The sequence below is a fragment of the Pleurodeles waltl genome, chromosome 6 (genome assembly GCF_031143425.1).
Source record: "Pleurodeles waltl isolate 20211129_DDA chromosome 6, aPleWal1.hap1.20221129, whole genome shotgun sequence".
Taxonomy (NCBI): Eukaryota; Metazoa; Chordata; class Amphibia; order Caudata; family Salamandridae; genus Pleurodeles; species Pleurodeles waltl.
In genome coordinates this window covers 1,650,681,479-1,650,707,779 of record NC_090445.1, presented here as the reverse complement: position 1 = coordinate 1,650,707,779, position 26,301 = coordinate 1,650,681,479, and the positions used below count along the sequence as shown (strand labels likewise).

Genomic DNA, 26,301 nt, shown 5'->3' with positions numbered 1-26,301 from the left:
GCCTAATACCACAGCTGGATACTTCTGGCATCGCCAGCCACTATGCATAGAGCGGTGTCATCCGCCAGGCTCTCCATCGGGTACAGCCCTGAACCCGGTCAGAGAAGAGTTTGAATCAAACTACTATTATGGGAGTAGCACTGGCACGGTGCACAGTCTACAAAACAACAGGCGGATGGTGCCACACAGAAACGCATTGACAAATAGACATTGCTTGCCAACAACTATCTATTAGGCATTCATAGAAATTTGCTTACAAGTTTGTCAAAAGGAAATTTAGCATATCCAAACACTTCCACATATCTTAAAGTGAAATATTCTAATTAAGAACAGTTAAAGCGCTAAAAATAGAATCTCGAATACAGTCTTTCCCAAAACCCATTGGCAAATGCTTAAAATAAAAGGTATGCGTGTTTTATTCTCAAAATATGAATTCAAATTTAGGGTGTGGAATCTAAAGAGGGCTTTCGTTTTTTTCAGTCGAGCCATGCACGCTTGCGTGATAACGTAACGACACATGCGTGGATACACCTTCACGCACACCTGGACATGTATAGAATTAACAAAAGGCTCTGGCAGAACCAACAGAAATCAAAGCGAGGCTTAGTGGCTTTACCAATGCTTGTTTTGGCATATTACTGTGGCATTCCATTATTTGAGTGGATTTAAAAATGCAGAAATCTCAGTTGCATTAACAAGCAGGACAGCCACTGATACAGGCTTTGATCTATATATCCTAAGTCTGAATCCCTGAAACGCAGACACGCCTTCCACAAACTATGTAATAATAACATCTGTTTTTTACAGCACCTAGAAACAGCAGAAGCATGGTATGAAGTGCTATATAAAAACAAGTCATTGCAGTATTGGGATCAAAACTTAAGTATGGCCTTCCCTCTTGTATAACAGGGACCCTGGTCTGCATCCTTCCACCCCTTTAACTGTCTATCTGGGTGTCTGTCTTGGCTTTCTGTACCCTCTGGCTACCAACTGGTGCGACCGAGAAAGGCCGCTTAATAGCATTTGATGAGCAAGGTGAGAATATTTGGTAGCACAATTCCCTGCAGCCTGGCAAATCAATCCTTAGAATAAACACGTTTTACACTTCCTGTCCCACAGATAACACGATTGCCTTCCACTATTAAGAACTGCAGAGAACATTTTAAAGTGTGGGATCTTTTATGGCAAATGCTTGGCTTCTGCACCCCCGAGTTATGGACTTGCAGGTGGATCCAAATCTGAGGGTCTTGCCTGAAATATGCACCTTTAAATGTTTTGCGTTGGCTGTAGCGGGGGGGGGGGGCTTATTGCAAACAGCAGCGCTGCTGGTGACCAGTTACTACTTAACCCTGTCTATGCACTCTCAGGTGGGGGCTGTGGGAGGGGCTAAGGCGACGTGAGGGGTCGGGGTCTAAACAGCTTAGGATCACACACTGTGGTCAAGTTGGGAAGCCGGAATAAGGCCCAGTGCCTCGTAGCTACCAGGTCAGTCGCTAGAGCATATATTGTCCCAATCTGATACGAGGTCTCTGCCTGACCCTTCAGGATAGGGTCAGGCTCTCTTTATAACACCATTCCTGATGGTGCTTCAATAATCCTCTTGTTTGCAGCAAAGTAAGACTATTATTAAGTTCTATTTTATGTAGAGACACATTTGCCAACTACTAGGCCTCTGGACTTAATAATTAAACACATGCAGTTGTTATCAATATTTTAAATATACTGAAAGAGTCAAATAATTGCTTCATTGTTGGCGCATTTCACATTCTCTGGTTCAACAGCAGACCACGTGACTGCCAGTAGCCTCAAGGTTTGCATCAAATAGCATCCCGACCACAAAAATGTTGGCCCGACCGAAGGGCCCAATTAAACTCCCCACTAAATCAATGCAGATTAGTGCAAAAGTAAACACAACAGCAAAGGCTCCGTCAGAAGACATCTGGTGCTGGTATTCTGCTGTGGTTGCTAACCTCTAGGAGCTTTGGATCCCTCTGTGTGCAGCACATATGTAGCGCTAAGCTGGCTACAAAGCAACGGAGCGCTGCACAACAGTGTGTTTTACAGACGTATGTAAAGAAATTAGAGGCGCGGCAAGGGGTAGAGGCCGACGAGGGGGTAAAGAGAAGGAGGGAGAAGGCGAGTTATGGCACAGAACCAAAATGGCGAGCTCAGAGACTATACAGTGGGTGAGCGGAAGTGCACCGATTTGCAAACAAGCGGGGTGAGGGGAGTCTTCATGGGAGGTCTAGTAGGCCGAAGTGTGCAAAGCTCTTCGTTTTTCAAGAAATGAACGTTAACATACAGAAAATTGAAGGTCACTCCAAAGCCTGTCACCAACCTGGGCTGTGGCCCAACAATAACCCAGTGAGTCAAACCATCTAATAAGACCAGCTACCGTTCACCTAAAGCAGCGGTTCTCGTCTCTCTGACTTCTGTGGACTCCGTGTGAATCAATACTGTAAACTAGGGACCGCCACAAAACCTGCTTCTCTGATTTCAGCAGCCCCAAAAAAATACAGACACGGGTGTCCTTCAAACCAGTCCACAAGTTATGGCGCATTTTCTAACTCACAAATAAAAAATGTAAAAATCGAATTTTTAATTTCAATGACAAGGTCACAGCTTTCGATGTTTGGTTGTATTTATAAAAGCCTAAGCAATACGCCTGAACCCAGTACATTGCTGTCTCTTTTGCGCTTCGTGCATTCTGTCAGGGCATATGTCAGTATGTATCTGACCTGTTTGTTTTCATCGTGCCCCTCTCGCCCCCTAAATCGGGGCAAGGCAACAAACGCCGTGCTGCCACCGGTCAGGCCAACATGAAAGGTGTTTGCTCATCCAACCAGGCATTTTAGCGGCGTACAGGCCCTGTTCCAATTGAGATATGGGTTTTCCCGGTGATCACTTACGAGGCATGAAGCCCAGACAGCTTCAGCCATGCTCATCACGGCCTTGTCAAAAGGGAATTAATTCATAAACGCTCCTTCCTGGGTGACGAGTGAATCTGAGACCTCTGCCAGTGTTATTCTCTCAAGGTCCTCTAGGTGTCACCGCTGCTCCAATATCTATCTCCACACGTCCAGAAAGCCACGAGCCTTTGTAAAGCCACTCCACACTCTCCTCCCAGCAACTGCAGGCACCAGACCCCGCAGGGACCCATCTGGGGAGTAGGCAGGCTGCAGCCCCCAGGTAAGGCTGGATTTTGACTGCCCAGGAGGAAACACTGCTGATACCGCAACAGACCGGACACTAACCCTTTCTGGACAATAATATATGCGTTTTGATCCAATCCCCAAACATCTGCACCTGCACTGCCCGCCTTGCAGCCACTAGCCTTAGGGAAACTGCATGAGCATGCAGGGTGGTGTGACCCTCCAGACCTGGACCTCGCAGGACATGCGCTGGGTATGATGGTGGTTGCACTATCCATCACAAGCAGACCCGGATCTGATGGTGGTCGCACTGTCGATCACAAGCAGACCTGGATCTGATGGTGCTTGCACTATTGATCCCAAACAGTCCTGGATCTGATGGTTGTTACACTATTGATCACTAACAGTGTGGGATTTGATTGTGATTGTCTTATCAATCACAAATTGTTTTGGATTTGATGGCGGTTGCTCTATCGATTACAAACAGTTCTGGGTCTGGTGGTGGTTGCACTATCGATCACAAACAGTGTTAGAGTTGATGGTGGTTGCCTTATCAATCCCAAATTGTTTTGCATTTGATGGTGGTTGCTCTATCGATCACAAACAGTTCTGGATCTGGTGGTGGTTGCACTATCGATCACAAACTGTTTTGGATTTGATGGTGGTTGCACTACTGATCAAAAGAAGTCCTGGAGTTGATGGTGGTTGCACTATGGATCACAATGAGTTCTGGGTCTGATAGTGGTTGCACTATTGATCGCAAGCAGTTCTGTATTTGATGATGGTTGCACCAACGATCATAAACAGTTCTGGATCTGATGGTGGTTGCACTATTGATCACAAGCAGTTCTGGATTTGATGGTGGTTGCACCAACGATCATAAACAGTTCTGGATCTGATGGTGGTTGCACTATTGATCACAAGCAGTTCTGGATTTGATGGTGGTTGCACCAACGATCATAAACAGTTCTGGATCTGATGGTGGTTGCACTACTGATCAAAAGCAGTTCTGGATTTGATGGTGGTTGCACCATCGATCACAAACAGTTCTGATTTGATGGTGACACAAATTATAATCAAGGGCATTCCAAGATGTGCTGGCACCCAATACCAAATGAGGGGGCTAGAAGTGGTAGTGACCCCATTCCTGATCAGAAGAGGTTTTAAATCTGATGGTGACCCCCCAATTCTTGATAAGTGGGCTAGATGTGATGGTGACCACATGCCTCATCAGGGGCATACGAGATGTAATGGTGAGCCATGAGCAGCGGGTCCAGCTGTGCTGGTGATTCTAATTGCGCAGCAGCCATTTTGGATGTGATGGCGAAAACACTTCTTACGAAACTACTTCTTATCGGGAACTGTTCTGGAAGAGATTGTGACTACATTCCAAAACACTAGAAAGACCGATGTGATGGCAAACTGGCTCTTAGGAGCAGGTGAGATGTGATGCCATTTTCCTGATCAGAAGCGGGTGGAGCTGTGATGCTGATTCTGTCCTTAGTAGGAATAACTGCACGTGATTCTGGCACTACTCCCTATCAGGGCTAGCTTTGAAAGTAATGGTGACACCATTCCAGATCAGGGTGACTCTAGGTGTGGTGGTGACCACCTTCATTCCAGACCAGTAGCGTGACCCTAATTCTCAATGAGGAGCGATTCTGGAATTTAGGGTGGCCACATTCCCTTTCATAATCCACTCTGCGTGTGATGGTGACCCCATTCAATAGCACGGGCAACTCTGGATGTGATGCTGACCCTTTACACAATCACAAGCGACTCTAGATGTGATTGTGATGCTGACCATTTCATTATTACAAGCGACTCTAGATGTGATGGTGACCCCTCGAGAATACCTCTGGATGCGATGAGGACCACATTCACAATCAGAAATAACTCTGATTGTGATGCTGGCCCTTTACACAAGTGACTGAATGTAATATGAACCCATCAGGAATAACCCTGGATGGCACTATCACAAGCGACTCACAGGAATACCTCTGGATGTGATAAATGCAACATTCACAATCAAAAATAACTCTTGATTGTGATGATGCCCCTTTTCACTATCACACATGACTCTGGATGTAATATTAACCCATCAGGGATAACCCGGGATGCAATGGTGGCCGCAATCACGATCACAAGTGACTCTGAGTGTGATGCTGACCTTTTCACTACCACAAGCGACTTCTGGATGTGATAGTGACCCTTTTCACTATCACATGCGACTCTAGATGTAATAGTGACCCTTTTCACTATCACATGCGACTCTAGATGTAATAGTGACCCTTTTCACTATCACATGCGACTCTGGATGTAATGGTGACCCTTCAGGAATACCTCTGGATGTGATAAAGGCCACATTCACAATAAAAAAAACTCTGATTATGATGATGCCCCTTTTCACTATCACAGATGACTCTGGATGTAATATTAACCCATCAGGAATAACCCTGGTTGCGATGGCCATCATAAGTGACTTGTTGTGAGTGACTCTGGGTGTGATGCTGACACACTATCACAAGCGCCTCAGGATGTAATAGTGACCATTTCACTATTGCATGCGACTCTAGATGTAATAGTGACCCTTTTCACTATCACATGCGACTCTGGATGTAATGGTGACCCTTCAGGAATACCTCTGGATGTGATAAAGGCCACATTCACAATGACATAAAAACAACTCTTGATTATGATGATACCCCTTTTCACTATCACAGATGACTCTGGATGTAATATTAACCCGTCAGGAATAACCCTGGATGCGATGGCCATCATAAGTGACTCTTGTGTGAGTGACTCTGGGTGTGATGCTGACACTTTTCACTAACACAAGCGCCTCTGGATGTGATAGTAGCCCCTTTCCGGATTCGACATGTTAGGTGTGCGTATCCTGATCGGGAGTGAGCGAGACGGGTGGCTACGTGGCAGCTTCAGTGCGTCCACGGCGTGTGATGCTTCCGAGCTGGACGTGGCCACTGGGCTGGGAGAGAGGCCAGCGACTCCCCCGTCTCCTGACAGGGGAAGGGAGCGCAGCGGCCTCCCAGGGCGGCAGCGCTGCGGGGAGCATGGGAAAGGGCCCTCGCGCTGGTATTTCCTGCCTGCTGCGCGCTCCCGGCCCGGAGCGGCGCACGAGGCGCCCGGGGCAGGGGTGAACCAGGGGCTACCGGGAAGCGTGCAGTGCAGTATCGGAGAAAACAAACAGCGCCACCCAGCTCCGGCGCGGGGTAGCTGCCGCCCCAGCCCCGCTGCCGGGCAGGCTGTGGCCGGGCGTGTGCCTGGCAGGGCCCTGGCACCAGGAGGCGCGCGCAGCAGCCTGCACTGGTACTGCACCAAAGGTACTGGGCAACGAGGGAGGGACGCGGTGACGTGTGGAAGGCACCAGGAGGTGAATGAGCGAGCGAGGGACTAACCTACGGAGGGATGGGGCGGGGGTGGAACCGGTGGAGCGCGGGGACAAACGGGGAGAGAGAAACAAAGCGAGGGAGAAGAGGAGACCGTGGGTGAAGGGAACACTTGGGAGAAGGGGAAGGAGCAGGTGTCCGAGAGAAGGGGGCGCTGAAACAGGACAATTAGAAAGAGCGATGTATGAGAGGGAACCCTCAGTGACGAGGATTGGGGGGGGGGTGTTGGCAGAGGAAGATGGGACGAGTGGATGAGGAGAGAGGTAGGGCAGGAGGGGGAGTAGAAAGAGAGACTGAGAAACGGGGAGAGGGTCAGTAGACGAGTGAATGAAGTGGGGCGCCAAGAGACAGAATGACTGAAGAAGAGAGTGGGGAGAGAAGTAAAGGGGAGACTGACCAACAAGATAGTCTTAGAGCAGTGATTCCCAACCTTTTGCCTTCTGTGGACCCCCACTTTATCATTACTGGAACCCCGGGACCCCCCACTAAATCATTACTGGAACCCAGGACCCCTCACTAAGTCATTACTGGAAGCCGGGACCCCAGCCTAAACACTGAATGATTTGAACTGCAAAACAATACAGAAAGTAGCATTTATCAAACACATACACAAATGATAACACATTTTATTTCATATAAATAAAAAAACTTAAAAAAATAATTTTGAAAGGAAGGTTGGAGCTTCTCTAAATTCAGTTGAAAGCCACACATCGCCCATACTGTATTCTGTTTGATGCACCTGCGCTGTTCCAACAAATCAATTTGAGTAAATTAAGTTAATTTTTGGCCTCCAATTTCAAATTCCCTGACATTTATAGAACGTTTTAAAGAATTCAGTTGTACATTTAGACACTTTGGCGCGCCGGAGGCCGCTCGCCAAACTCGTACTGCCATCAAGCCACCTGTGCGGCCAGAACACCACCGGCCCTATTAGGAGTTCACAGCATGGCCGGCTGTTTCAGCCTGTCGGCCCTGAGGTGAACAAGGCCTTAATACTGACGCTGGCTCGTAATCGAGCCAGCGCCAATGTGGTGGTGTGGCGAGTGCAGCAGCACCCATTGCGCTTTCCACTGCTCCTAATTTGGGCAGTGGGAAGCACGACGGGGATGTCCATGGGGGCCCCTGAACTGCCCATGCCAAGTGCATGGGCAGTGCAGGGGTCCCCATAGGGCCCCCGGCTCCCTACTTTCCACCAGCCTTTGCAAATGCCATGCAAAGGCTGGTGGAAAGGGGACTTGTAATCCCCAGGGCAGCGCTTCCCTAGTGGATTACAACCGCCAAGACCGCCAGGCTGCGGCAACCTAGCAGTGTCGGCAGTCTGAACGTGGCGCTTTCAACACGGTCGTAATGTTGCGGTTGGACTGGCACTTTGGAGGCGGTCTGACCACGACCCTGGCAGTCTGGTGACCGCCAGGGTCATAATGAGGCCCTCTACGTACACTTTATTAATCTGTTAATATTATTTGATTTTTTAAGCAGTCGCGGCCCCCTCCCGCAGGTCCCCGGACCATATTTCGGGAACCACTCTCTTATAGTGTAAAATGGGTAAATAGTAGGGGTAGGTGGTGAACTCTGCTCCGCTTGTGGAGTTTGCAAAGTTTTTCCCACTCTGCTAAGAGCGCGGAGTTTAAAAAAACTCTGGAGTTTTTCCTCGCTCGCCAACGTTGAGTTGGTGAGCCCGAGAGAGGAAAATCTTACTCAAGACCACCTCTCTGCAATATTTCTCAATGCAGGCGCTCGTGGATGAATGTGGCTGCTCGCGATGAGAAACCTTCTGTTCGCGTTGAGGAAGCTGCTGCTCGAGTAGAAAATCTACACGAGCAGCAGAAAAGAAGCGGTGCCCTCTTGCACTGCGTAAAGAACAGTTTGCGCTGATTTTTCAGTGCAGAACAAACACCCGGTGCTAAAACTCAGCACGTACTGCCCGACCTAACACACTCCACTGCTTGCAGAACTCTGCGTGGCATGGCAGAGTTTTTTGGTCACTTCACAGAGTTCCACGTATCAGAACTCCGTAATTTCCCACCAGGCCTAGTAAATAGTGTGATATGAAGAGAGAGACAAGAAAGGTAAAGGATTGAAGGAAACAATATATCTTCAGAAGTGGAGAGGGAATATATCAGAGGAGGGTTAAATAAAGAGGATAGGATATAGGATAGGCAAGTCTGAGAAGCAATGCATGGACGACTGCAATCATAGCACTGAAACCACTAAAACAGCAGCACAAGAAGCAGTTTCTGAAACAGCAGCATCATAAGAACAGATTAAGATCAGCACAAAATTCATGTCAGTGGCATCCAACCACAATTCTAGGCAAAGAACAACCAACTTATTTAGAGTCAGCCTCTCCAAATGCCTGATTTTGGCTAACAAAGTCATTCTATAAACAAGCATTGGCAAAGCAAAAGGTCTCCCTTTTGGGAACTATTGGATTTGCTAATGGTCTTTAGCCATGCTTTACAACAGGCTTAACAAGAATAAAGTAAAGACTATGGCATGGTATTTTGTAGATGCGTGCACCAGGCATGTGCCCATCTTCAAAATTACGTTATGCTTTGTGCTTTTTATCTTTTTATTTACCAATCAGAACTTGATTGGTAAATAAAAAGTAAAAAAACAAAAAAACAAAAAAAAAGCATTTTTCCAAAGATTAGGTGTGAAAGAAGCAACATGGCGTGAGAAAGAAGCAACATTGGAGGCCAGAAGTGGTATATTGGGTACGATAGGAGGAAAGCAAAACGGAGAGGGTGAGTGAGGGGAAGAAACACGGAACGTGTGGGTGGGCCCATAGAAAATCAAACAGGTGAGAGCGCAATTTGGAGCAGGTGAGGAGGAAGCAAACGGCCAAGAGAGAGCAGCATGGAAGGGCTGGCAAAGCCCACATGCACAACAAAGCAACACACAGGGAAGAAGCACACGAGGCTGGAGAGCATCACAAAGAAGGGGCGAAGCACGTTTGAACTTTGCTTTCTGCAGTGTAGAGTAACACATTGTTTGTAGCTTGGTTCTGGCAGTTTTTGAAGTCAAAAAGAGTGTTAAATTGTGAAATATAAATGTGCCTGTGTTCTGATTCTGTGAATGAGACCATTAATGATTTGTTCTTCTCAGAGCTTGGTTGACAGGTCATGCACTGTTCTGCACCATCACCCTTTAACAGGGTTTTACTGACCATTCAAGCTTGGATAAGTTCTGTGTTTTCTTACCATGACCGCAGAGTTGTTAGTGACAATGGTTTTTGCCCCAAAAGCTGGGATTCTCAGACGGAACTCATAGCATTGCTGGGCACACCGGATCAGCCCCTGGCATAAAAAAGTCTGGGTAAGCCACAGTCGGTGCTATGTATGGTAAGGGCAGCGGTGAGCAGAAGGGGCCCCTGAGCAGGCCGGGAGTTAGCAGCACCACCAAAGGTGTTTCCTCAGGTTGGATGGTATCATCCAGCTACATCTCTGAGGCAGAGTCCATGAGGTGACTTACCATTCGACCTTGAAAGGTGCGGAGGTGAGCCGTTGATGTGCATTCTCTGTTTTTGGTACTTTCCTATTTCTCCCTTTGCAGACTTTGAAGAAGGCATGGAGTGCAATTTCATTGGGGACTTTGTCCTAGAGCTTGAATACAGCCACACCTGAAGCTTGCTGTGGGCCATAAAAAAAGGTTTGCTTTGCGCTCTTTCATGGCTTTGGGGTGCGAGCCTGTACTTGCCACACAACCTCAAATCGTGATTTGACTCCAGACACCACTGCCTCACCCCTCTTTGTCCAAAATGGGCATTTGTTCATGACAGGTGTGAAAGTGTTTAAAAATCTGATTTCTTCAGCAGTGACACCCCTATGCACTGCACTAAGTAAAATTTCCATAAGAAACACTTATTTAAAGTTGAAGGGAAAACCATGGCAAGTAGCTCTGGACCTCGATCGAACTGCATGGAAAAAAGGAAATAATGATAGTGCGCCAGGATTGGTGCAATATAGTTCCAATGATGTCACCATTGTTGCTTCTGGTGCCGAGATGGAGCCATCCAGTGTGGGACAGTTATGAAAATATTTCCTGATCCTGTATGGTGCCTGGGGATAGTCAACTGTGAGGATCCTAGCGGTAACTGCATTTATCCGAAAGGAACTACTGGCTGAGATGAAGCAACATGGAGTCTTGGGTGGCGTTAAATAAAAAAGCCATGAGCTGGAATCAAGACTATTTCAGACTTGGTATTAATAAATGCATTTCTGGTCTTTGGCAACCCAGACAACGCCTGTGGCCCTGCACATAATAGGTTTTTTTTTTAATGAATCCACTTTTCTGGAGCAAAAAACTTACCTATAAATTAAGTGACACTGAACAATTCCAATTCAGTGATTGCTTTAACTCTTTTTCATAAGTCAAAACAATTGACACTGCAAGGCTGCGGATTCTTGGCTTTAAATACAGCAGGTGAAAGCGCTCTGGCGTCGATAGACGAAGTTTGCTCCTAATAAATGCTGTTGCTAATCTTCTCTGGCCACCGAATAGCTGCCACGTGCTCCGCTTCTTGCGGCCAGACTACCCGCCTTTTAGCAGCCTGGCGGCTCGCACGTGACCCGCGCAGAAAGAACTAGAACGGCGGCCCGGAGCGGCGCTGGCCGCGCCCTCTCCCCCCGCCTCATCACTCGCTGGAAAATCGCAGTCATTGCTGACATTTCTGCAGACCACGTGCTGCCGAGTGTCCTCGCCTCACCCCATTCATCAACCGTGACAGGTACTTAAATTAAGCACAAAACAAGGCAAAGGAAAAAAATATATCTTCCTAAAGGCTGCTGCGAGGAATTCTTGTGTGGAGACTCATCATTCCTTTCACAAAAGAGACTGCTTCCCCGCCCTCTGCCTGGCCTCTCCCCTGAGACCGCACAGGCAGACAGAACATGCGCGAGGCCGGCTCCGGGCCTACAGCGAGCCGTGCACAAAAACAACACGCCGGGTACACACGGGGCTCCGTGGGTACACGCCAGCTCTAGGCACCGCTCGCAGGTAAGTCATACACCCGGGAACGTCAGCAGATGGCAATGCTAATCTCCAATCGGCAAGTATTTGGTAAGTATTTTCAGGACGGTCAGTGGATCCCATGTGTGCAAAAAAAAAAATACAGATTGGCAAAGGCATATCTCTCAACTCCAACCCCCTGGAGCGAGTCACGCACCTTGGACCTATCTTCCCCCACCAGATGTGAATGTCTCCCACAAACTTCTGCTTTCAACATCTTCCCCGCCTTTCATAGAGTTCAAGGGGGTCACACCCTTCAATACAAGCCAATCTCACCTTCCGTGGAGATTCATAGTTCCACACCTTTAAAGGGACAGGTTCTGCCAGGTACTGGGTACCTTGCACTTCTTTCGTTTGAAAAGAAGAGTTCCTGCACTTCTGAGCTCAGCAGCAATACACTCAAGGGGGGGGGGGGCACTTCCAAGAAGCAACCAGGCACCGTGGCTTGTAGGTACCAGCACTTCTGTATGTACATTTAAAGCAATGGTCCTGACCCGATCAGCGGCACCGTGCAACTGTCCTGCAGTTTCAGCTGTCTGTCCGCCTATCAAAAGGGGGGTGTCTTCAGAGACACCTCTATAGCACATGCAAAGAGAGCTTTGGTGCGAGGGGTGTTTCCCTTTTCAGGGGGGGCGTCAGAGAGCAACCTAGCTAGCGTTATGAAGTGGCTTCTTGTCATAACCTAGCACTTTCCAAAACTACTTTCACATCTCTGTCCATATGGCTGTTTAGAAGAATTCCTGAATCTGTTAATTTAAGGGAAGCTTAAATTCAGCCCGAAGGAAATTACTTCGAACACAGCGAGGATTTAAGGCCTTTGCCAAACCAAGACGACTCGATTTCAGTTCCAGAGACCAGACAGCTCAACAGTTTTAATATCCAAGCTCTAAAAGACCAGCCAGCAAGGGTCTAATTTACTTCAAGAGCTTCTTTAGGAGTTCTTAGAAAGAAGCTTGCTAGTGTTGCATGGAACAAACAGTATTTCACACGCGACTCTCAAAAGGACTGTAAAATACAGCGCACAAAATAGTGCTTTGAAAACTAGTATCTTCCGGGTGGGCAACTAGAGAAATTCTCGCAGATGAATCGTGACTTGGTCAGACTCTCAGAACTTAAGTAGAACACCAAGAGCAGCATTTAGAAATCGCAGGGCCTCGGACTAAGAACCCAAAGGAAGCCGAAATAAGCAACAGTTCCAAAGCCCTGCATTTAATGTACACACGTTTTTAAGCACCATACCTCCTTCACACTCTCTGATGATCGAAATGCACTTTTGATAAAACAATCAGTGTGCCTGGATTTCTCACTATACAGGAAGATAACTGGACTTGTAACACTGCAACACGCATCGTAAAGCATCTTAAAAAACATGACCACATCAGCACCACTACAGTGAAACTCAACTAGCTCCCTTTGCCAGCCCGCACCACCTTCAAGGCACCAGAATCATCTGCAAAGCCATCATGATCAGCACCTGTCTCCTGACTCATCATCTCACGTGGCTCCCATCAGCAAACCCACAGCCAGGACACCATGAGACGAGACATGAAAAAGAGCAAGAAACAGATACGTAGGCAACAGACCTTCCCCATCATAGGATCTGGAATGCCATCATAGCGTCACTAAGGACCACTACGACCCTTCTTTGATGCATTAAAGTGCTGAAGAGAGACTTCTTTCAAGAACACTACAATACTGTAAATAGTCCACCTACCCTCTCAGAGTCCAGCACCCCGCCCCCACCAAAGATGCACCTCTACCGTCGACCCTGTACGGCGCTCTGCTGCCTTTTGGCTATGTTCGGACTATACATATATCTCATACATACATATATGTGCACTGAGAAGAATGCCATAGCTAGTGGTCTGGTAAACCGGGTCAATAGAGTACGCACAATCCCAATTCCGCCCCCCCCGAACCTCTTGATTAAGGAGCAGCATTTTTGTTGACCTATAGCTTATGTGCTACCTAAATTCTTAAGATTTGTGAAATGTACGGTTAAGGAGACACAGAACCTCAATTCTACTTAGTAAAGCACCTTGCCCAGAAGTAAACTGTTAAATTGAGAAAACTGAATGAAACACTGTAACCTAGTATCAAACCTCTTATGGAGGTTGAATACACCACACTGGAGATAGGGTCTCGGTTGGAGAAGTACCTTACCGTAATCTTTATACCTCAAAATTGGAAGACAGCAGCATAAAGGTATAAATAGGTCACTGCACCATACATTTTACTCGTTTTTCTAAAAACTGCTATTTTGGGAACTTTAGATACTGAGGCACAAGGGAATACATTGATTTGCATAACAACACACAATTTACTCAAATGGTGGAACCAAGATTACGATGCAGGTCTCCGAGCTTTACAGAGAGCTACTTGACATCTTGGCTACCTCTCCAGCAAGCGAACATGAACAATCTGCTTTTTGTAGAAAGGCAGGCCATCATTCCACCCCCTATATCTATCTGAAAGGGTGCTGTGCCTGCAGGTACATTCACAAGCTGAGGAAATAGTAACTAGAAAGCCATCAGATAATGTCAGGGGTTCACGTTCCAGTCTTTAACAGTATTTATCAAAAAGAAAATACCTTTAATACATTTAATAAAGCATAAGTCTGGGGTGTCGACCTCAAGCACAAGAGGGCTGGATTATGCCGCATTTCCAGGATGTCTGCATAAGATACATTTGCATACAACAATTCCATATGGAACAATTTAAAATGTCAGCAGTTATCTTGAAAAATTGGTGTGGACCTTGCCCTTGTGGCCCTATGGTGGATGCACCTCAGTACATCAGCTTCAAGACTCCATAAGCCTGAAAATTGTTTTGAGCAACAGAAAGAAGCTGGGGGCATCTACTGGCCTTGCATTTTCCCTTTGAAGACATGAAATGGTTTTCGAGAGCTCAAGAGGAAATGACTGAATGCCATTTTACAGATTGCTTGCAATAAACTGCATTGTGAGGATTAGAGAATGTTACTCCTTTCCATACAACTAAGCCCCTCATTAAAAGTGTCCGTAGCCATGTAGTAATATTGGTTGATATAGTAATCTGGGAGGGAGAACAATAGAGGGGACATTGGTTCTACCACATGTGAAGCCCTAATGTGGCCCTTTTACCAGGTACAAAATGCTCCAAATTTGACCAGGAGGATTTGTCCCTAGATATCAGTGCTACTGCATCCAGTGTGCAGACCATGCTCATAATAAGAAGGGAGGCTTCATCAGCATCCGTAAATACTCCTGGTCCTGCACAGCAGGCTAGCAAGCTACACTCATCTCCATGGAGATCCTCAAATGCCACTTCCCACTCTTCACAACACAGATAACCTCTTTCTACCAGATCTACCTGCCTATTGGACACAAGGACTTCATAGACCTCTGACCTCCTCACCACCTCTTTCATCCAACATGCCCACACCACTTTCCTCGGCGACTTAAACCTCCCTGAAAGCTCAAGCATTAAAAACAGACACCTTCCTCAACTTCGCCAACACAATCAATGTGGTACAGCATGAAATACATCAACAAACTCCAAAGGTCATTTCCAGACATTGCCTTCTAGACATTACCAACTATCCAGTGCAAGCCTCTCATACCCTTAGACTGAACCAACCACAGTCATCTCCACCACTCTGCTAATCATCCGACCAACACATCAATGCCAAAACAGGAAAAACAAATATTCAGGTTCTTCAAAGACTTCTCCATAACCAACCTAAAGCTCAAAATAATGTCTTGCCTTGTCCCTCCACATCTGACATCAACACCTTCTAAAACAACTACAACACATTTCTGGGAAAACGTGTGAAAACTTCTGCTTCAACTGAAACAGGAATATGCAGCCAGAAACCTTCAGACCCTTGGTATGCCAGAGACCTTCCCAACAACATGTGCTCCATCTGTGACGAGAAAGAAAACTGAAAAAAAACAGAACCAACAAAAATCTCTCGCTTCTGAAGTCAATCTGTGTAATAGGGAAACAACTAATCACATCAGACAGCACTAAGTACTATACCAACACCATCAAAGAAGCTACCAACAGGATCAGTACATACTTTAAAACAATCAAGAGTTGTGCTAACCCACCTCACTGGTGCGTCTATCAACACAATGCCATCAATCACTTCTATGATTTTTTTTTTTAGAACAGCTGACACTGACAACAACACACCTTTCTCTTCTGGCACCCACTCCTTCCCGTTGAATTCCAAAATGGTCATCCTTCAAAACCTTGTCTCTCAAAGACCTCGCTGACACCCTCAACTCTCTAAAAGCCACCACCTATGAAGATGATCTCTTAACGTCATCCTTCATCAGAGCCCACTCTAGAGAAGATCTCTCACCTGTAATCATCATCACAGACACATCCCCTCACCCAAGGCATATTACCTGTAGCCCCAAGACAAGCAGGAACTTCCCACTGCTGTAGAAAACCACAGTAGACACTGATGAGTTTGTCAGCTACCAGCCAGTCACTCATCTATCACTTATTAGCATGATCACAGAAAAGTGTTCTGTACACAACTTCAAGAGCAGATAAACACCAACCATCTTCTGCAAAACTGTTCATTGGCTTCAGATTGCACGAAGATAACTACATTACAAATCACCTTTGTCGCCTTTAATAATGACTGCCTATCACACCCTACTCCACACCCAGGAGTCTAATAAGAATCACAGCAAACCTCTTTCATTAATACCTACCTTACCAACACCAATTAGTTTACATGTGCACTGACAGGTCCCAGAAGACCCTAATCACCTAGAGAGCTCCCCAGGGTTCCATATTGTATCCTCTCATCTTCAAGCTCTACATGAAGCCCTGTGGGGCTCTACTTCCAGATAGCACGATCCATACCATACATAACCATATTTGAAGGATTCCGCTTCTCCAGGAATCCAGAGCCTCAAACACTGCTTGCACCTCCTTCAGACCTAGATGTCATGTAACTACCTGAAGCTTAACACCACCAAAACAGAATTCCTGCATATTACCAAGAACAAAAGGAACAAAAAGTTCAAACCTGGGTCAACAACATGAATGTAGACAGATTCGAACTCCCAACGTTCACCCCTGCCAAGCCCCTCATATTCATCCACAAGTATTGTACCTTCAAAGCAAAGAACACATCACCAACAAAACTAAAATGGCCTGGTACCAGCTTTCTCTACAAAAGAAATGAAAAACATTCCTTGGAATTGACTTTAGAACTGCTGTCTCATGCACTCACATCTGGATGGTGACAATGCCATGGCCTGCCAGACTCCACATTAGCCTCCAATAAGGGCATACTAAAGGCAAAAGCAGGAGCTCAACTTATTAAAGGAGTAAAAACATAGGATCACATCCCCCTCACCCTGAAGAAACTCAACTAGCTCCCCTTGTTTACCTGCACCTCCTTCAAACCTAGCTGTCGCATTTACAAGGCCATCACAACCTGCAACCTTGCCGATCTGGCAGACAAGCTCACCACTGCTAGTGTTATCAGGACACCATCAGACAAGAGATTAATAAGTGGGAAAAAGGCAACAGGCCTCCGTGTATCCATACAGGATCTGGAATGTAATCCTTGTATCCATCAGGACTGCCCCAGCCCCGCTCCAATTTAGGAAACAGCTGCATGATGCAGTAACAGTTCACTTTCGCTTTTAGAAACCAGCTACCCCTCCAATCACACAATGACTGTGCCTTTGCTTTGGACCTTTTACAGTACTCTGCTGCCTATTGGCTGGGTTTGTGCCATAACAAATACCACAATACAGATGGCCTACTTCATCCTGCCTATCCTCCCATGTCACTGCTTCCAACCAGCATAGCTAGGGCCAGGGCTTGATGGGGGCGTGGGTGGTGGCATCCCCTACCACTATTTCCCTTTACCTACTAGTCCGGTAGTCTCGCAGAGTCACAGAGACGAGGCGAGTCGAGTTTTTTAAAATTTTTACATGGAGTTCTATGTTCAGTGCTGGCTTTGGGGCCCCACACTTCTTTTTTCTCACATTATTAACTGGGAGATGAGCTAAGGTATCTTTCACACAGGAGTTGCGGGTACACCGTGTCAGAAGGTGGTGCAGGCATGAAATGGTATAATGTTGGTAGGAGGCCCTTAGAGACATCGAAAGACCACAGGGAATTTGTGCTTTCTGTGTGCACATGGAACTGTGGAAGGTGATGACTGAAAAGTTCCCTTGGGTATGTAATGCAGCTGAGACTGCAGCCCTGACAGGACGCGTTTAATTGTGTTCAGCTTGGCCTGCCAACCATTCAAGAGGTTCCTGCGCAACAGAGAATGCCAGGATTTATGTTCTAAAGACCTTCCCAGCTGCCTCTAGACTCATAGCTTTAGGACACTCTGGAGGTTCATCACGGTATCCTGGCCTCTGGACAACAGGATGGTATGTTTTTTAACCTGCAATAGGGGGATCAGCTTGTGCCATGAGCATCCACACGTTGAGTATTCATGAATGGGAAAACAGAATGATTGAGAACTAGAAGGTCACTGGGGCACTGTTCTCGTGGGCTGCCATAATATTTTATTTTATTTGGGGGCTTTTGTAAAGTACTACTAATAAGTTGGCCCCTGAGCACTCTGGGTGGGATATGTTTGAAAGTCAGTGATGAGATGCAATGAAGTATGTGTGCAGAACTTGTTTATAGAAAACCGAATGATCACTGGCAGACAGCAACAGAGCATTGGCATACGGATACCATACACTGCTGAATTAAGACCCCAACAAGATGATAAAACCTTGAAGACAAGGGTCCTGAGAGCCTCGGTTAAGAAGCTGAAGCCGAATTTAGGGTATGACTGGGTTCTGTCTGTGGTGTATGTTCCAAAGGACATATTTTTGTCTGCTATGATGGGTTATAAAATTGAACAATACAGCTGGGGTTATCTGCTTGTTCAGAAATTGCCCTTATCTTTCATCAAGCTAAGTTATGTAGCATTTCAATTTTAGCATCTGGCTTGTCACCTATCAGTAAAATGTGTAAAGATGCATCTTTGGCTCCATCCAGAGATATTTAGTCTCTCGCCTCACGCTATTGTATATTTGGTGCATTAGTCCACATTCCAGTATTCATTGGAATGCATAGGGGACTATTTTGTGCAGGAAAAGTACACTCAGTCATCACACTGATTGCCACTTTCAGCTGTTCATCTCCTATGCGCATTCTATGTAGAAAGGATCCCTTTTTGATACTTTTTTCCCAACACCGGTAAAGCGAACGGGCCAGACTTAAATTGGGTAAGGAGCATTTGTGAATGCAACCTCTGTAAACGGAATTTGTGAGTGCCTATGTTTATATGTCTTGACACATTAGAGGCAGATCTACCGGCTTTGTCAATGCTCGTTTTAAAATCCCTCTTCCTGGCCCATCACACTGGTTACTTCTTACATAATGTTGCTTTTCAAGCGGTTTACATCTGGCAGTATCACAAAAGTGCTGCTTGTTCATACACACTCTTTCAGGAAGCGTGACGCTATGGACAAGTGTTCCAGGACCTGGGTGTAACTCAGTTACTAATAATATAAAACTGCAAGGTCTGCAAGCAGGAAACAATACTGGAGGCATCCATTACACAGTGCAAAACCCCAGCCAGTGCAAAGTTCTCAGTACAGGCAAAATAAAGGGGACAGCTCAGCAATACTTTAAATCAGGGGCCAACATTTCCCTTTCATGTGTACCACACTCATTCTAACTCCCTCTATCACTTTATGTTTGCAGCGCTGCCATTTATAGGGCAATGGGAACCCAGTGTGACGACCTGATGGTCATGTGTACTGCACGGGCAGCAGCCTGCAATAAATAGTACATGTTTTTAATACAATCTATACTCCTTACAGTTGCCCCACTGCTAAGGGAACATGGGGCATGCCTCCCTCTCTCCTCCAGAAAAAGAAAGTATACTTTTGTCTATAAGTACACTGCTCACATGTCACTCACTGGTGTAATGTTTACACCTAATGCAGACGCTCACTCGTACTTCACTCTAATAGTTTCTATGACTTTAGTGAAGTCCCAAGTCCCACTCGTGAAGGCCAAATTTTTTTCCTAAGTCGTCAAACCTTGCTCCTTTTCAATCGCCAGACATTACTTTTGCAGCCCACTGGACTCTGAGATCTCGCTATGGGCCATTTCATGTTAAGCATCTTCATTCAACCCCAGTGCACTGCAAGGAACAGGAGGCCAAAAGACCCTATTTGACTTAGCAAAGAAATGCTCTTGTTAATTTAGTATGTTTTCTTTGATTTTGGGTGAAAATATTCGGGGGAAAAAATCGAAGACCAACATCTTATTACAGAACAGGGAAAAAAGGCACTGCAAAGTGGTCGGGTGAACATTTTCTACCACTGTGACAACTGGTGGTTCAGCTTTCAAAGTCTTCCTACTGAAATAAAACCTACAGCTCCACTGATCCTCATATTTTGCAATAGGAAAAATCGAATAATTTACGCCCTATTTTTGATTTATCTGTAAAATGTTTGTCCATCCCTGGACATCAACCTGAATGGATGTAAGCCACTATGAATAGAGATACGATTTTCCCACCAGTCCATCTTTCAGAAAGCACCTGAGATGTTGTAGCTTCACCCTATTAAGTAAATTCCAAAAATCCTAATCGCATTTTAACGAGTTACTCAAATGCTCTCGTCTACCTAAATATGCCTCTCAAATTGTTTTGCAATGTAGTTTCTATGTCCTACGTTATAGTTTACTATATTGTAAAACACCACTTAGTTGTCAAGGTGCTGTGAAGGATTAGGTATATTTCCGTGGGCCCCAAATTCTCTCTATTCCCTACTGCATTGGCTTGGGTTGTTGCGTGATCCTCATACACACCATGCTTCACAAAGCCACTATTATGAATGACATAATGGCAGTCGACACTTGGCTATCTCTTTGGAAATGCCAAGAACTGGACACACGTGTAGCCTGGGTAACACTCTGAGATGCTTTATTGCACCTCGATGGACACACTGTGAGGAGCTCATGCCTCTGAGGAGGACCTCAGGCCACCGGGCTCTCAAAACAACACCATTCAAAGAGCACCAGATGGGCAGTGTACATTCTCCCATTCCCATGTGATTCACTTCACACTGCGCCAGAGAGAAACATTTTGCCACTTTCCTCGGCTGTGCTGGCTGATGGCTCTAGACATGACAGGAGCCTTTGCTTTAGAAGCTTCCTCGCCAGACAACGGGTATCATTCATTGAGTTCAGGCTCTGAAAGAGGACAAGCAATAAGGGCTCTCAAATACTGTAAGATAGTGGTGCTGGCAACCCCCAACGCCTCTACTATGTGGTCCAGTAGGCCATGCTCTACTATCTATCTGGGGATTTCTGCACTGAACCAGGAGTGCATGGTTTACCTTTAGGATGTGGGGCTGCTGCTCAATTCCTTGAAGCTTAATATGCAAAGATAAAAAAAACCTCTGAAGAAACTACAGAGTTAATAACAGACTTGCACCAGCAGTGAAATAAACTCCAGAACTGGGACACGAATGGACCAATAAAGCTGCTCAATTCTTATTGGAAAATGTAATCTTGAGGTAATTACTTTTTTTTTATTTTTTTTAGGACAAAGCCAATAAATACCTTTTGTTTTCTGGGTGATTACATTTTTGAAAAGGTACAGCATTAAAATCTGAGAGGCAGACAGAAGGGGAACGTGAATAGATTTCTGGGATCAATCTTTTGAGGATTGAGTTGGCATGTCTGTATATCCCAACTCCAGCCCTCTGCTTGCGCGGGATAAAACACCAGTGATTGGCTTACCTTCCCTCTTCATGCCCATGGCAAGGCACTTCTGGTACCGGCAGTACTGGCAGCGGTTCCGCTGACGTTTGTCTATCAGGCAGTCTTTGCTGTCCCTGCAGGTGTAGCTGAGGTCTTTCCGTACTGTTCGCTTGAAGAAACCTTTGCATCCCTCGCAGCTGTAGACCCCGTAATGTTTTCCTGTAAGGAGGAGTAGAAAAGAAGCATGTGCTTGATGCGAAATATGACCAAAGACATCTAAAGGCATGCAGTGAAACGAGTACATGTGGCTGCAACTGACGGATGTGTTGCAGCCATTCCCAAACACAGCTGCATGTGGCTGAAACTGGCTCAAAGACAACACGCCACAACCATACTAGATGCTGTTCATGTGGCTGCAGTTTACCAATCAACCAACCAAAATCGATTTAAAGAGTAAAACTTATCACCCAGGGGTATCCGGGCGGTGGGAGTCGAGGCTGTGAGCTGGTTAGGTTATTCCTCAAAGGGCCATGTCTTGAGCTTCTTCCTGAATTCAGCGAGGGTGGGTGTGGTTCATAGATAGGTGGGTAGGTGGTTCCAGTTCTTGGCTCTGATGTGCTTCACCAACCGATTTAATTCCCTAACTCCTCTATGTAGTGTCGAAATTGATTCAATGGCACAAACCCTCTAGGACTACAAAATATCATCAAAACCACAATGTGTGGCTGAGATTGCTTCAAAGACATATCAATTCTAAATCCATCTGTGTGTGGCCAGAAGTAACCAAAGATACGTTGTATAAACTAGGTCATGTTACTAAATCACACAACGTTTGGCCACACAGTGGTGCTATCTGGGCTGTACCTGCTTTGTGAGTACAAGGGACACACATAGTGGTGTTAGCTATGCTGTACCTGTTTTGTGAGTGCAGGAGCACCACACAGTGGTGCTACCTGGCTGGTACCATTCTTGGGAGTACAAGCAGTGCTTAATTTGTGCTTGTTGTTTCCAGTGCGGAGCACCAGCACAAATTTTTCTGCCTCAAGCATTTACTGCAAGCAAAAGACACATATGGGAAAGACGGAAGAAGAGAAAAATGAAAAAGCGCCAAAATGGGAGAAAGCAGAATGCTGCAAGTGTGAGCTGTAGGGGGAGGGAGTGGCTTTAAATGGATTGAAGAGGTCCGAGATGGCTTAGGGATAAGGCTGCCACAGTATTCTGTGCTCGCACATTTAAATGCAGCAGCTGCGTGTTAAAGGAGAGGGCTTTGGGCACCGGCACCTTTTTATTTACAAATTAAGCATTGAGTACAAGGGACCCACACAGTGGTGCTAGCTGGGCTATACCTGTTTTGTGAGTGCAGGGGGCCCACACAGTGGTGTTACCTGTTCTGTAAGACTGAGAGACCCATACAGTTCGGCTACCTGGACTGTACCTGTTTTGTGAGTGCAGAGGAACCACACAGTGCTGCTACCTGGGGTGTGCCTGCTCTGTAAGACCGAGAGACCCACACAGTGGTGCTACCTGGGCTCTACCTGGTCTGTACCTGTTCTGTGAGACTGAGAGACCCACTACCTGGTCTATACCTGCTCTGTGAGACAGAGATACCCACACAGTGGTGCTACCTGGTCTCTACCTGGCCTGTACCTGTTCTGTGAGACTGAGAGACCCACTACCTGGTCTATACCTGCTCTGTGAGACTGACAGACCCACGCAGTAGTGCTATCTGGGCTCTACCTGGTCTATATCTGCTCTGTGAGACAGAGAGACCCACACAGTGGTGCTACCTGGGCTCTACCTGGCCTGTACCTGTTCTGTGAGACTGAGAGACCCACTACCTGGTCATTACCTGCTCTGTGAGACTGACAGACCAACACAGTGGTGCTACCTGACCTCTACCTGGTCTATACCTGCTCTGTGAGACTGAGAGACCCACACAGTGGTGCTACCTGAGCTGTACCTGTTTTGTGAGTTCAGGGGAACCACACAGTGCTGGGGCAAGCAAATGACCAAAGGGGAATGGACAAAATGGGCCAGGGAAGCACATGACAACAGAGGGTGGACAGGAGCGGCAGGGGAAGCACACGGACAACGGAGGGTGGGCGGGATGGCTGTTGAAACAAACAGAGGAGCACATGGACAAGGGAGGGTGGGCAGGAGGCCTCTGGGGAAAGCAGACAGACAACGGAGGATGGGCCGAGGGTAACAGGAAGAAACAAAGAGAGAGAAGTACAGACAGCTGGAAAAACCCACCTTCTCTTAAAGTGCTTAAAAAAAAGATAAAATATAATCTAAAAAGCGACGGTGGAAGGACACAGTAATGAGTCTATGACCAAGGGAGGGACAACACAAGAAGAGGAAGGAAAGCTTAGGGAAACTGGCGAATTAGAAGCAGGCAAACGAGAGCGACACCGAAGTCAAGCAATGTTAAGCATGCACTGGATGAGGCGAGAACTCAAAACTGGACATCACATCTCTTCAGGGCTTCTTTAAACTCTCAAACCGCAATCCTGGTTAGCAGTTTGTCTGGAAGACAGCGCCGTCCCCAACGGAATTACAGTCTTTGGGTTATGGAAAGAGCGGCAGAACTTGGAGCCTGAGTGAAGAACACATCACTGTCGAAAGTAGGGGAAAAAAAGCAAAACATCCCCAAGAGACCGCCCTCAAAATTACAGCGTCTCTATGGCAACCCCAAGGCCGCAGAAATGAGAGGCTGCGCGGTGGCTGCCTGAGCTCCCGATGTTTACCAACAAGAAGCTCTCCTCGAAATGTACAGAGGGCAGGGATGACGGCAGAGCCCTAACCCTAACAACTCCTGCTCGTCCAAAGTAAGATTCTGACGGGGAGGGGGAGGAGGAAGAAAGGAACGGAGGGGGAGGAGGAAGAAAGGAACGGAGAGACACGGAGCAAAGGGATAATGGGAGAAGATCTTGGAAGACAGCTAGGAGGGGTGGAGGGGTATGCCAAGGAAGGGTACGGTGGTGCCAAGGAAGGGTACGGTGGAGCCTCAGACAGGAGCGGAAGGATTAAGAAAGGAAGGGAAAGGGCAAGAGGGGGAAGGAAGCAGACGCAAAGAAGAAAGGGAATAATAACGAAAGAAGGAGGGAAGAGAGAGAAACTGAAGGAGGGCAGTGATGAAAAGAGAAAATGAAAGGAAAGGAGACAAGGATGCAAGATGAAGCAAAAAAAAAGAACGAAAAAAGGAGAAAGTGAAGAGAGGCGAGAAAGGATGAGACAAGGACGGAAACAAGGGAGCAGCCGGGAAAAGTAAACGGTGCATTGGAATAAACTAGCAGGTAGGGGTAATGACGTCTGAGGTTCAGAAGCAAAAGAAAGAGTAAAGAAAATATGAAAGTTAGCAAAGTATGGAAAAGAGAGGGAAAATTGAGGCCGGGATCTACAGGAAAGCAGTAGGTCGCTGGTACGTGGGGAGCTAGAAGAAAAGAAAACAATAGAAAACAAGCATTGGCAACGCCAATAGGTTGCGTCTTTTGGCTTTGCCAATGGAGGCCTTTTGTAGGATGACGCAGCACAAGAGGAAGAGAGAGCAAGAACACACATGAACCCAGAGGAAATGCTGAAAGAAAAAGTAAAAATCGTTTCCTAATGTTGAGCAATGGGAGGATGCATGCTGTCCAGTCCAAAGGATGGTATATGAGCTACACTACAGGGGAGGGACAAACACAGGGAGGGGAAGAAAAGGCACTGAACAAGATGCGAGCTAATAACCGTGACAAGAAGGCAAACCAGCTGACCCAAAGACCACGGTAAATATCGGTATTGTTCACAATAGGAGTTCAACAACTGTCCTCAGGCGAGCCACGCAAGAACTAAAACCAAAGTCTCACTAATAACTGAAAGATATACCCAGAACTTGTTAAAATATTTGTTTTAAAAAAAAAAAACGGTGATGAGGTGTGATGTTCTCGAAAAGCTGTACAGCTCATATGCATCGTCCTGTCATACAACAGAGTAGGGTAACTGTTTGCCATGTGCCATACTTTTAGATTATGTGAAATTAACTGTAGTTTCTGGACGATGACTCGGGATGGACAGCACCCACTTGTGCATTGCAAATGGTTTTCACAAAAAGCCACGCAAGCGGTGTCTTCCGGCATCTTTATGAATTCACGTAGTCTTAACAACAGAAATAAGAAAAGCAAGTACAACTCTCGAAGCCTGGCACCCACCGCTTTGAGTTACCATCACGGATGCAAGTGACTGGATACACCTGAGCATGTGAGGGACTGTGAGGAGGACCTCATTTAACACTCGGGTAAACTTTACTTTTGGCAAGAAGACACTGTAGCATCTTCCTTGAGCGGGGAACGCAGGACATTGACGGAGCGAACCAAGTAAGCCAGTTAGGGATCACACGGGGAAGCAGCAGCTAATCTTGGTTTAGCCTTCGGTACCCCTAGCATTGCCCTTGATATCCAGGGTCTCGGGGCTCAACGAGGCAGCACCAGGAACAAAACGCACACAGGGCTCCAAGAAACATGTCTACTGCATTTAGTTTTCATTCTAAGCCCTTCTACTTACCCTTCCACAGCAAAAGGGAGGCTAATGGGGAGCTAAGAACGGGATGCAGGGACAACCCTGGCATTATTGGTGAACTGATGTCTATGGGTTAAGCGTACATGTTAATGAGACGGTAGTTTCAGCCTACCTACTACTTCACCTAAAGCAAAGTGAAATGTGCATGAAATAAGAGAACATCTATTTTTTGTCATCTGTCTTGCAAGTGACCTACACAAGACCTCTGACTATCAAGTTTGCCTGTCAACTTCAAGCTATTCTGCTGAACTGGGAAGCATGTTCAGTCATGCACAGGCACAAACACCGCCCTGTGTTACACACTATCCACATCCTCCCCTGGAGACAGCATTCATAGCTATCCATCTCCAAAACTCAGGCTACTGAGCCCTCCCTGCAGACACCGCTCCCATGAAGGATAACTAGGGAGGGATCAAGACATCACAAGACTA

At 46.4% G+C, this 26,301-nt stretch overlaps 1 protein-coding gene across 7 annotated transcripts in view; it reads right to left on the bottom strand.

Moving 5' to 3' along the window:
• The window catches only part of RXRA (retinoid X receptor alpha), a 417,621-nt gene that overhangs the window by 46,133 nt on the left and 345,187 nt on the right, over positions 1-26,301 (bottom strand). For all 7 annotated transcript variants that reach the window (XM_069241578.1, XM_069241577.1, XM_069241575.1 and 4 more), the window contains one exon: positions 21,353-21,532. In XM_069241578.1, the coding sequence (XP_069097679.1) occupies positions 21,353-21,532 (180 nt within the window). The remainder of the gene's footprint in view (positions 1-21,352; positions 21,533-26,301) is intronic.